Source organism: Epinephelus fuscoguttatus, linkage group LG24 (genome assembly GCF_011397635.1).
Source record: "Epinephelus fuscoguttatus linkage group LG24, E.fuscoguttatus.final_Chr_v1".
NCBI lineage: Eukaryota > Metazoa > Chordata > Actinopteri > Perciformes > Serranidae > Epinephelus > Epinephelus fuscoguttatus.
In genome coordinates, this window is record NC_064775.1 from 6,283,659 (window position 1) to 6,296,972 (window position 13,314).

A 13,314-nucleotide genomic window follows, 5' to 3' on the forward strand; every position below is an offset into this window, starting at 1 on the left:
GGGAGCAATATAAAATATAGAGAGAGTTTTTGTTTAAATTTTTTTTCATTTTGTACATTATGGCAATAACTTTTTGATATTTTTGTTTGCAAGATATTTATATGTGGTTTCCAGTTGAGTTTACTATCAATTATGATGCCCAAAAATTTGTTTTCATACACACATTCGACTTCAACATTATTGACCTTGATTCTATTGCCAAAGATGATGTATTTTGTTTTACTTAGATTCAATGACAGTTTATTAGTATCAAACCATTTTTTTAGTGTTTTTAATTCATGTTCTACCGATGTCACAGTGAAGTTAACCTTCGACCTTCAAGATATATAATCTCTTTATCATTTTATTCTATTGGACATTAGTGTGAATTTGTTTCATAATTATGTATGAATTCTGGGGTCATGACCAAAAGCATATAAATGACCTTTGACCATCACAACTAATCAATTTATAGTTGATTTAAAGTCGATGTTTGTGCCAAATTTGAAGAAATTCCCATAAGGTGTTCTTGAGGTATCACGTTCACAAGAATGAAACAGACGCAAGGTTATAGTGACCTTGACCTTTGACCACCACAATCTAATCAGGTCATTGTTCGGTTCAAGTCGGCCAAATTTATGAGAAATCCTCCGAAGGCATTCTTGAGATATCACGTTCACGAGAATGGGACGAATGGACTGACAGACAACCTGAGAACATAATGCTTCCAACCACAGCTATCACCTGTCCAAAGGCATAAATAAACATGATTAACGGTGTATGAACTACATTCAACGGGCCAAAGACACTCAAACAGACGTAGTTGCTCCCCATACCATGGCTTTAAAGTAGAATAGTCTAGCTTATTTGTAGGGATGCAAGATAATACTGGTACTTCATTACTATCGGCCAACATCATCGTCAAAAAATCCAATATTGTGCATTTCTACTTAGTTGTGTTTATCACTACAGCAGTGCTTCAGGGTTTATACCTAATAAGGAGTTCCTTAGATTGTTTGTCAGGCAGCCTGTTCCTCCTCAGACTCAGCACAGACCTTCCAGGCTGAAGAGCCACTCCACGGACGCACTAGATGGCGTCGCCTTTGTCAGTGCATTTGATCTTTTCTTTCCACCCGCTGTGCAGATAACTGAAGAACTGAATGAATGCAAGTAACGGCATAAGACGCTGGTAGTTAGAGGAGATGAGCGGTCCTTCAAGATCAGTATGTTGGCACAGAAACTAACAGCTCAACATTGACAACAACCTGAATGCAAAGACCTGCTGTGGATAAGTGAGGTAGCAAGACATTGTGCCGATACTTGAAAATCTACTTAAGTCCAACATAACATTTTGAACACCATTCCATGTGGCAGATCATCAAGAGAAACACACGTCCGATCTTCTACTTCTGTTAATTATTGTAGTTTGGCTTGCAGCGTCGGGGTCACTGGGGAATTTTGTCAGGTCCGAGGCCAAGAATGTTTTGTGTGTAGCCCTGAATATAATTTGAAATGTACACGAAGCTCGACAACATCAGTTAATCTGAAGAGTAAACAACAGTTCTACAAGGACACATTTCAATGCTTCATAATTAATATGTAAATAAGGTGCCACAGTGCATAAAAAATTGAGGGTCCAGGCTCAACCCTGAATATCTTCAAATCCAAGCAATGCCCCCGGCTGGCAGTACAGAACCACCATGCAACTCCTAGCCTGAAGATTGGCTAAGGTACCCAAGGAGACGCTGGAGATTCAGCTGCAGAGCCAGTGTTAAGAGATTGCGGACTAATAAAACGGGAGTCAGAGAGAATACTGAGTTATGTGTCAGCATATTGCCACAATACATGCACCTTGTCCGGCTGCAACATGCACCAAGGACAGTAAGAAGATGGATGCTGGTGGCACAAGAGAAATCGGGGCTATTTCACGGCAACAATTTGGGGAATGCTTATCCAGTCATATGGTGAGGACATCTGGGGGGGCTCAAGCACTGCATCACAGGATACATCGCCTTCAGTGTGAACAAAGCCCGAGATCACCAGTGATATCACGGCCCTCCAGGGCAGGAGAGAGTGAGGAGCTTGAACAAATTCAGAGAGCTTGAGGGTAAGGTCAAGAAGGCAAAGACATCTACAGTAGATTTATGGAGGGCAGACAGCAGCAGAAGAATAACAGGGAAGTGTGGAGAGGCAGGAGGGGCATCGATGTACCTACCAGACCCACTTCTCAACCAGGCTGTTCTCATGCACGGTTCATACCTTTCTCTATGAAAAGTAATGGAACAAAATCCGTACATATACTATGTAAACATGAGCCATTAATTCGTGTATAACCTACGTATTTTGTAACGTGACCAATGCGCCAATGGTTGTAAAGAGTGAAGAGAGTAGTGGTCACAGAAGGGGAGAGGTTAGGGTGCTGAATGGGTCACAAGCCAAGTAACTTTCCCCGGGACACCAGTGTTTGGAACCACGTGAACTTTGAGTCATTGTACTGTTCGTCCTCACGATGTTTCTTTTCCTAAACCTAAGCTCCTTAATGTCATTTCTGGAGGCTCATTTGTAGGATATCATACAAACTGTTGTGAGAGGAAACGTCTCAACTAATCCTGCAACAACCCTACACCTCCCATGTAATTAAAACCTTTACAAGACCTTTTAAAGCATCCATGCAATATCTGAAACTGATCTGCTGAGCAAATAACACAGGGTATGTTCATATCTCTATCATCTTCATTAAAGCATTACTTCTCCTATAACTTCTTCGCAATTAAGTATTAGCATCAATTTACAGCACAGCGTGGTGCAGCTATCCCCTGCTGTGAGGCTGTAGCGGAAATGCATGTCATCATGACCTGGCTTGGCACAAAACGACTGAAGTGGAACGATCTATGCCCATGGAAAACCCTATTACTGGCTAATACTATTCTGGTCAATGTAGAAGAACTACAGTTACCGCCTTGGGGTTGTATGCCTCCGTGAACCAATCAAGTTACAGTTACAGTTTCCATCCATGTCTGTCCAGACTCATATGTAGCCATGACATGTAACAATGCTTCCTATATGGATGTTGCTGCAAAGCTACAAATTCTAAATCATAGATGCTTCACACACACATCTTCAACCTGACAGCACAGGAGATCCATACAGTCAGCACAGTTTCAAGGCGGGCACCCAAGATTAGTGTCACCAATTCAGTATCTGACCATCTGAAATATGATGTAGAACAAATGATGTCACCGCTTCATCAGTTTATCCGACAATACATTTTGACATTTGAGCCAAATTTGATGAAATTCCCTGAAGATATCACATTCACAAGAACAACACTGAGACAAGGTCACTGTGACTTTTGACCACCAGTATCTACTCAGGTCATCCTTGAGTGGAAGTGGTAATTTGTGCCAAATTTGAAGAAGTTCCCTCAAGGTTTTCTTAAGGTATCGTATTTGCAAGAATGAGATGGACACAAGGTCACAGTGGCCTTGACTTCTGAACCTTTGACCACCGAAATCTATTTGCTTCATCATTGAGTCCGAGTGGATGTTTGAGCCAAATTTGAAGAAATTCCCTCAAGGTGTTCTTGAGGTATTGCATTCACAAGAATGAGATGAAGACAAGGTCACAGTGGCCTTGACTTCTGAACCTTTGACCACCAAAATCTAACTGCTTCATCGTTCAGTCCAAGTGGACGTTTTAGCCAAATTTGAAGAAGCCAGTGACCTTGACCTTTGATCACCAATATGTAATCAATTCATCCGTGATCCCGAGTTGACTTTTTGTCAAATGTGAAGAAATTCCCTTGAAGATATTTTGAGATATCACGTTCACGATAATGGGATGGGAGGACAGACGGATGGACAAATCAAAAACATAGTGCTTCGGCTGACGCTGCTGTGGAGGCATAAAACAGGCATCGCGACAATTTGTATTATTCATACAGGACTCTTGTTGTGCTCAGTTCCTACTGGAGCACAATAACTTCTTTTTTTGTTTGTTTGTTTGTTTGTCTGGAGATACTGAATCATTTGACAAAAGCCACCGAATGTGCACTGACACAGGATTGTGAGATTATCCCTCTCCTGCACTTTTTAATCTACCGTGTACTCAAGAGCTCAGACTAAATTTAGCACGGAACTGTCAAAGATCTCAGCCAGACACACACGTTAATGTGCTCCACTATCCTTCCAGAGGCTGTCCACGCCGCCCTGCTGCTTCCTAAAACAGCCCGGCCAGCCTGCTCCCCCTGACCTCTAACCACTCCAGGTTATGTTCGACACACTGTGCTTTTTACGGGACACATTTAGAGGCTTGTACGCGGCGGCTGCTACAGGATCCGGGTGGGTAAAGTGCTCCCCACACCTACTCCAAGTCAATTGCTCACTCAGACAGGGGAGTGCAGAAAACAAGCCATTATGGAGGAGCCTTCAGCGTGATAGCAATACAGAACCGTTCTGTGCTTCTTTTTATTTAAATCACATCACTCTTGCTTAACAGCGCTCTTATCAGTCATAGTACAGAGCAGCATGGACTGACAGAGCTCTCAGTACTTTGACAAGGCTCTGCATTTCCTCTCTTTCAGACAAGCCTTCACTGATTAGACTGCAGTCAAAATCAAGTGATATTTGAAGGATTCAGGTAATTAGTGTACAAGGGAACAAGTTTAATTTCCCCATTTTGTTAATCACAAGAGGTTATGACACAGCTCTCCGTATAAAAGAAAGGAATAATGCATCATAAAAAAGCAGACATAGCCCAACGTTTTACAAGCATTTCCATTTGAGAGGAAAGCTACTTCATCCAATTAAAAATAGCAAATCAAAGGAGTTCAATCACGTCAAAGTATTTTTTTTTTTTTTGGTTTGTTTTCCTGTCATTATTAAAAGGAAGAATGACAGCTGTTTGGGGAAATGTCAGAAATGGTCCCTTTTCTCTCAGCCTCGAGATGGGTGTGTTAGTCTAAGTGTGTGATTGACAGCTGGCAGGCTGATCTCGGGAATCAAGTTCTCCACATACGCCGATGGAAAACTTATTGTACAGACAGGAGTCACCGCAATTAACCCAAAAATATAAAATACATATCTCCCATTCGGCTTCAGATTCTCAGCGGACGACACAGGCTGATATGTATAGAGAACACAATTAAATTTCAGCTGGACCATGAAACCATGAATAACACTGGATCAGGTTTTGCACCTTGTCCACTTTGGTGTCAGGATTGGCTGTAGAATTTTTACATTACAACAGTGTAATGTGGTTTTCCTACCACTAGATGGCACATAAAAGTGTCCACAAATGAGGACAAGAAGTCTAAGCTCAGCAGAATGAAGTATGAGGTGCAACAATTCCAAAATGTAAGGTCGTCATATGAGGCGGCAGGGTCATAGGCGGATAATTTCCAAATATATAAACGCAATCACTGTTTTGAGGATGTAGAACCTTTGGATCCGTGGGGCAAAACTGTCGATCCCCGTGGTTCCTGTCACACTCTTTTGCATTATCTATGTATGCTGTTGCCTGTAAGTGCCCATCTGCTACGGAGCACACAGCAGACTACACATTGCAGCTTCATTATATTTTGCCAGGGGCCCCAGAAACAAACCAGTGTTCTTATTCTGAAACACTATACTGCTAAGAAATATCATGAATTCTCAAATAGTTGCCGTCACTGACCTCAGCTGCAGAAAGACCCAGCTCTTTATTTCAACAGGTCTACACCAAAGACAGGGCTTTGTTTGTAACTCTTCCACATTTAACTGTATATACTTTATATTTTTAGGGCCCGAAAAACCAACCAGTGTGGGGACCATATTGAAACTGAATATAAGCGCAGTTTTAAGGGGCTGCGGATGCTTGAGAACTCATGAAACTTGGCACATGCACCAGAGGAGGCAAATATTAATATCTGATATGGATCTCATGTTGAGTGTGGAAAATTTGCTCAGTAGCGCCGCCTAACAGTTTTTGAAGTCAGTGCCCCACCTTCAAATATGATATACACCAACAACATGTATCATGTCCAAACTTAAAAAAAGGTCTCTTATAGCCAGGATGGGAAGTCCTACATTTTGAGATTACTGTGCAATTTCGGGCATTTTCCGCCATTTACAGGGGTCATACTTTAACAAACTCCTCCTAGAGATATCGTCTGACTGACTGATTGAAACTTCCTCTGTGCCATCTACAGACGTTCGAGATAAAAACTGTTAAAAGCCATGGTGGGGCATAACATTTCTGTGTTTTGCCACGAAACAGGAATTAGATTGAAACTTAAGTGTACAAGGTCCAATCTGCCCCAAATTTCAAGAGTCCTAGCTTGCCAATATTTAGTTTTCGTTATAGCATCTCCTACTTGAAACAGAAAATTCCATGTTTTATACTTTGATGTACTCCTTGTAAGATCCACCTCAAGACAAAAGTCCAGGCCTGAAGACATCTACATGCCAATATTGACCCAAGGTGATAGTGCCATCAACCAACAACAGGAAGCCTTAGGTGACAAGGATCATCTGATTTACATGGAATTGACATGGTGTGGTCTACACATGGGGTATAATTAGTCCTTTTTCTCGAAGTAACAAGTAGTATACTACTTCTTGTGAGAAGAAAATCATTTAGATTTTCAGTGAAATACTAACTAACTTTAAGTTTAGTGTCGACCTGCTCAAGAAAGTGTGAAATACAACAGGAAACAACACAAAGACATACAGGAAGCGGTAAAAGACACAAGGAAATCAAGAGACACAGTCAGTAGACCTACCGTCCTCTGTGGGGACATAGATGTTCAGGTAAAGGCAGTCCTCGCTCTGCTCCTGCACATAGGTTACCACTGTATCCAAGTTGGCGGTGAACCAGACAGGGAGCATATCATTGAGCAAAAAGCGGTCCTCTAAGAACTGAGGACAAACCGGAGCAAACTGAGTAGCATTCCTGATGCCCGGCCAGGACATGGGTGGCTCCGGTGGCTGGAACCTCCGCTCCCCCGTTGGGGCTAGCGCATACGGGATCCCCAAGTATTGTTCCACTGGTCCCAGGATCTCATTGGGTAACGTAACCTTCACTCCCCGCAATTTTCCGTAATTTGTGGTGACCACAGGGTGCTGCTGGGTCTGAACAGCAGCCACACAGATGGACGCCAGGCCCATCCACAGAAAAAGGTTAGCCTTGGCTGCGGAGCGACACATCAATGAAGGGCCTCCCGGCGCTGACATGCTCCTGCTGTGCTGGGCCTGAGCCTGGCAGGTCTTGGTTATGATCCGCCCTTGGGTCCTCGGTGCCCCCCCTGCCCCTCCACCGAGATACTTCCTGCTGCTCCTCAGACTGCAAGATGAGCAAAGGCGCCCCAGCCAAACAAAGCAGCTTTCTCAGAGCTCCCCATCCCGAGAGCCTGCATGGAGATTGACGGCTGCTGTATGACTCCCCTGTCCAGAACAGGAGAGAGCCTGGGATGCTCTACCTGGGCTCCAGCTTGATGGGATATCCTAAAAGAAAAAGAAAAACAGTTGATCAACAATAGCATCATCACTAATTATGTTCATTCTTGTCTTTATACAGTAGCAGAAAATGTCACAGACAGTACTTCCATGGACAGGATCATGAGACAGTGGGGCCCTGGGCAAGAGACAAGGACATTATGTTGGTTTTATGTCTCTTTGTAGCCATTCTACATCCATTTTTTTGCATTTCTTTGTCATTATTTTGTGTCTCCTTGTGGTTGTTTAGTGTCTTTTTGTCATAGTTTGGGTCTCTCTGAGGTAATGTTGTGTCTCTTGAGGTAGATTTGTGTCTTTTTTTATCATTTTGTGTCGCTTTGTAGTCATTTTGTGTCTCTTTTTGGTTGTTTTGCCAATTTTTATAATTATTATGCGTCTCTTTGTGGTAATTTTGACCACGGGAAGGAAAGAGGGGCCCCCTGACACTTTGGGCCCCTGGGCCTGTGCCCGGTAGGCTGGGTCAGTAAGCCAGCCATGACTTCTCACATCAGCAGTGATTAGAATCAGACTAAGGGATCAGTCAAACCAAAAATGCTTTGGTTTGGCTAACAGTGGTTCCAAGAATCATAATGTTGGTCATTCTGTCAGTCCACTACTTGAATTCAAGGTGAAATATCTTTTCTCTTGTCTCATTTTTTCATGGTCCCCAGAGGATAAATCCCGTTAACTTTGGTGATCCCTTGACTTTTCATCTAGCACTACTACCACAAGGTTTGGGGTTTTCTGTCAAACATTAGCTATTGCATGAATGAAGTACCTTTAAGTGATGACCAAATGAAGCCTCATGAACCATTCGTCTTTATCTTCTGAGCCAAGGAGATGGCGCTCTTGGTTCAAAGGAAAAAAGTTAAACGATTGGCAATTCAGTTTGCTCTGAAACCTGTAACGGAGAGCACCATCTAGAAGGCTTGTAAAATCAAGAAAATGATTCTTGAGGCTTCATTTGGCCATCATTACTTTCAAGGTCCTCAGAGGATGACTGTAGTGACTTCTTTAGCAGAGCTGCCAGCAGACATTTAAATTCTTATAAGTCACAGTAGACACACAATTAACATGGAAACACCATATTGAACTGTCTAAGACTTTGAAGTCAACTGGTATCAACAGAGTACTTTCAATGATTTAATCATTCCTGTATTTTATCTTTTTACTCCAGCTTAATATATCTTGATAAAACGAATTGCAACACTGCTTGGGCTGCTACATGTTTCTCAAAAAGAATTTTCTCTAATTAAAAAGACATTTGTGAGAGTGATAAGCTTGCTAAAAGATGTGACTCATCTGCTCTTCTCTTTAGAAAATATCAGCTTCTATCAGCTTTCAGGGTGAGCATATATCAGACTTGTGTATTCATGTACGAATATGTACACCGAACTCATTACTTGCCTAACATTTTCCAGGAATTTTTTAAAGTCTTCCTTAGTTTTTCACGTCTACATATCACACGCTATGTATCCTCCTCCGCCTGCTGTTGACATTCTGGGATGCCACAACCAGTGTGGGAACGTAATCAAAAGCACATGGTTAAGTTTAGGCTACAAAAACATGGGGTTATGTTTGAAAAATAAATCATGGTTTGGGTCTACATTGGAAGCGGACACCAGGCTTCCAGGTGAAAGTCCGGGGTTTCTTGGATACATCCACTACCCCTCCCATCTGCCCTACGGGGACTTTCCAGCTTCTTATATTACATTGTTACCAACAGCGTGTCAAACAGACGTCATCCAGCAGCATTGGTTGATTTATTAACAGAATTCATTCTGAAATTTGTCTTGCATCCAAGACACTTGTTTCTCATCACAAAATCATCAGACAAAATATACCATCAGACATGTGACATGTGCTATATCCAAAATCAAAGTGGCTGCACTAACAACATATCACGCCAGGTTCCATCTGGCTGCCGCCATGAACTGACACCACCTGTCCACGTATCATACCGCCGCGACAGGTGCCGTCAGGCCAGTGTACAAACTGACGCTGCCCTGTGGTGTATCATCTTATTGCAAAAGGCGGCTTTTGGCGTCGATGTCAGGCGCTGAAATCACGTGTACTGTGCAATTTTGGGCTGTCTGTTTACAGATGAAAGCTGTAAAAGAAACGTGGCGATATCTCTAGTCATGGCTCTAAAACGGTGGTCCTACGTCACACGTCAAGGATGGCCGTTGTCACAGTCTTAGAACCAAAGACAGCCTGGGATAAAACCTTGTGGAGTTGTGGCAGCAGAAGCCTTGCTTGTACGATGTGTCCTCCAATTCTTATCATGATCGCGTAAAGACGGACGAAGCATGGAAGGAAACAGAGGCGGAGTTGCAGCTGCCAGGTGAGCAACCTAGACACATCGCAGTATATGTTGTGCTTCACAGTTGGGCAAGCAATTACCCATGCAGCATCCTTGTGCACTTAGTATGGGAAGATATCATGTGTTGTAGCCTGTGATTCAGTAGGCGCTGTCATCGTACAGTCTACATACATCAAAGTTGATGTCGTACCCAGGTTTATTAGATCCATGTCGCACAGTGTAGCTGCACTAAACTTCTAAGATTGCTAAAATCTCACAGTCTGTAGGAGGCTTTAAGGACTTTTATTTCCGTATTGCCAGACTTCCTTTAATCAATTGAAATTCAGAGGCACCATCTCTTAGGAACAACCTCCTTCTATCACGACAATCGACATCTACACTGTCTTTGTTTTAAACACGTGTATGCGCTAATAAACTAAAATAATGAAATAAATGAAGGGCAGTTACTTTTTATTCAGAACTTGAGTGACTGATTGTGGGTATAATTTAAATATTCAATCTTCACTCAAGAGTAGACAATGAATTAATTTTTGTGGGTTTACAATTTTTTATTCAAAAACCAGTGGAGTGTTTTGAGACCAGCTGAAATAATTCGAAGACTAGTTAATTGTCAGGCTCTTCTGCGAGGGAATTTGGAAAGCCCCCTGCATTAGAAATCTACTCTGCGGTCTTGGAAGTGTCTCATGGTCGCAACTAGATTCAATTTCCTGATTGAGCTCTTGCCTCATTCCACTGCTCCCAGGTCTTGAGACATTTTTTAAATATATATTTATTTTTATATCTGAAGTGGTTTGGTTGAAGAGTCTCACACCTGACTGCTTCAGTCCAAAAATGTTGATTAATTACCCTCTCACTCAAATCATACTATGTGCCACTCAAAGCCAGGCCAAATCAATTATTAAGCATTAATGCTGACCAGCACAGACGCCTCTCTGATATCAAATATAAATGAAAAGGCAGCATGAATAAATGAGTGGAATTCTGCTAATAGAGTCAAAGTACATGCCAATCTTTGCGAGCAAGACTTTAAACGAAACAGTTTTCCAGCATGGATTAGCGCGAGAGAACAGAAAGGATTGAAGCTGTTACTGACTACAGCTGCAAGGATCTGTCATGTAGGCCTGTCTGCCCTGAGACACATCAGCTCAAACAAGAAAATGGCTGAACATACGCTGCTGAAAAGCCACCTCGACACAACATGAGCTGGAGGTGGCTGAGTTTATCATCACCCGAAGCACACAGAAATAATTATTATGTCTAAGGGGGTGGTTGGAAGAAAACCAGCAAAGGATGGGCCGTGTGCAAGGCCCTAATGATCATGTGCATGTGCAGGAATGTTGGTACAACACATACATTTGTTCCAGTTGCTATATACATTAGTGATGGCCAAATGAAGCTTCATGAACCATTTTCTTTTTTATTTTTTGGGTCCACTCTGGCACTCTTTGTTCAACAAAGGGTTGAAAGGGTTCATGAAGCTTCATTTGGCCATCACTAATATACATGGTAATTAAACTCTACGACAGATTTTCCATTCCTATAACATTAAGTCATTCATATCATCATTTAGAGTGATAATTTTGGGACAGTTCTGCAAAACCAGATTATATTCGATGACATTTTTTGATCAAACTTTTAAAATGATTTCTAACAGTCAAGATGGCGGTGACGGTAACGGTGGGTCACCATATCGGATAAAGAATCAATCTGCAGTTGCTCTGGTTCAAAATAAAACCACATGTTTCAATGGTTGTCATTTTTGAGCCATGCCAAAGGCCAAAATGCGTCCTGCAACAGACGGTAAGGCGTCTTATTTTTATCTCTCAAAACCAACCTTTTCTGTGAGGCTTTTGCGACCTAATTTTGTTGATGACTTGCAGCCCCAACCCGCCAGTCAAGAGGAACGAGGAGTCAGCAGTCAGTGACGGTATGAAACAGTCAACAACCAGGTTTATCACCAACTGTGGAATCATTGCAACCACAAGACTTCCCTAGGCTGATTGGTCCAATAGTTCGCAAGCTTAGCTGTAGACAGATGGATACACTAATGCACTAATGCACGAACACCAACAACCAAACGCATGATCCCAAGAATCAGGCTACAGCGTGGTTTGACGCAGAGCCTATACACCATAGGTACAATGTCGATTTGCAGAAGCATAAATCCCGCTTTAGGCTACCAACATTTTTCATTCGTCTTTTTGAAACCATATTATAACAGCTACATATTTGTGGGTTAAAGGTACCCTGCAGAATTTTACCCAAGCGGAAACCTCCGACACTGACAAATGAAGCCAGTGCAGAAGTGCCAAAAACTGCAGTTCTCTGCTCCGCCCGTCAGACCATGACATTCAGTTTTATTCTTCCTACTCTACTCTTTTTTACTCAACCCATTTGCCTCAAGGCCGTCCAACCGGAGCTTCTTGCTCTGCCACTACTCAGTTTCCTGGCCAACACTTGTTCCTGATTCCCTCTTCTCATCTGAACTCTGTTGACTGTGTTTCTGTTTTGGGACGTCTGTTTTGAGGCGGGGGTTCTATCATGATCCTGGGTTTGTTTAAATTCTGTTATCCTATGGGTTCTCTGTTTGTGTTCCTTGTTTCATGTTATTCATTCATGTTTAATCTGCTTCCTGTTTTATTTTGGAGATTATCTCCTCATGCGTCGTGTCTGGGTTTACTTCCTGTCCTTGTGTGTTTTCCCGCCTGTTTTCTGCCACGTTTGTCTCGTTAGTCCTTCCCTGTTCCCAGAGTCTTCCCTTCACACCTGTTCTGTATTAGTCTCATCTGCTCCACCCTTGTTGTTCACTCCTTTTGCCTGTGTCTTCCTTCTCCGGCTGTGTCTGTGTCCTTGGGATTAATTTTCTGCGCGCGAGTCCACCGAAAGCACGTGAACAGCTGTAGCTGCAGGCTACAGTGAGGCTGAAAACAGAGTTCAAATGACGTTTTGTCCAAACAACTTTTTATGTTGGGGCTTCAGGACACTTGGATCACTACGGACGAGCAGTATGGAGATATTTTGTGGTTTCAATTATGTGTTTTTGGATGTTTGAATCTGGGGCGCCGTCAGCCTCCATTAGGTGGAGTTGTGTTGCTACCCCCTCTCCCCTTGGATCTCCACAAGTGTTGTGAGGACTCTAAAACTTCACCTGAGCCTCCCTCGGCATATGGGTGAGTAGATAATGGCTGAATTTTCATTTTTGGGTGCATTATCCCTTTAAAGCTAGCTTTTGGTTAACCTCAACCTGCCTGTCTGCATTTGGGTCCACCCTGAACTGATTTGTGACAGGGAGTCCAGAAGCCAATGGGTGACTTCCGGTTGCTGCATCCATTATTTTAAACAGTCCATGGTTTCAACCACAATGGAGTGATGTTTTTATGAACAAGTCACCTTTAAAGTAAGGATGTGGTATACGTTTTTGGCAATGGTTTCACTCTATTCCACAATAGGTGGAGGTTAAAGGCAAAAAAAACCAGCAAAATGTGCCAGCAAAAATAGACGTTTCAAAATAATCAAAAACTTGGTTTTGCATGTCTTTAA

General features: G+C 42.5%; 1 protein-coding gene across 2 annotated transcripts in view; it reads right to left on the reverse strand.

Annotated features, from left to right (window-relative positions):
- The window catches only part of nlgn4xa (neuroligin 4 X-linked a), a 147,735-nt gene that overhangs the window by 119,176 nt on the left and 15,245 nt on the right, over nt 1-13,314 (reverse strand). For both annotated transcript variants that reach the window (XM_049570511.1, XM_049570510.1), the window contains exon 2: nt 6,740-7,460. In XM_049570511.1, coding sequence (XP_049426468.1) covers nt 6,740-7,190 — 451 coding nt within the window. In that variant the 5' untranslated portion in view covers nt 7,191-7,460. The remainder of the gene's footprint in view (nt 1-6,739; nt 7,461-13,314) is intronic.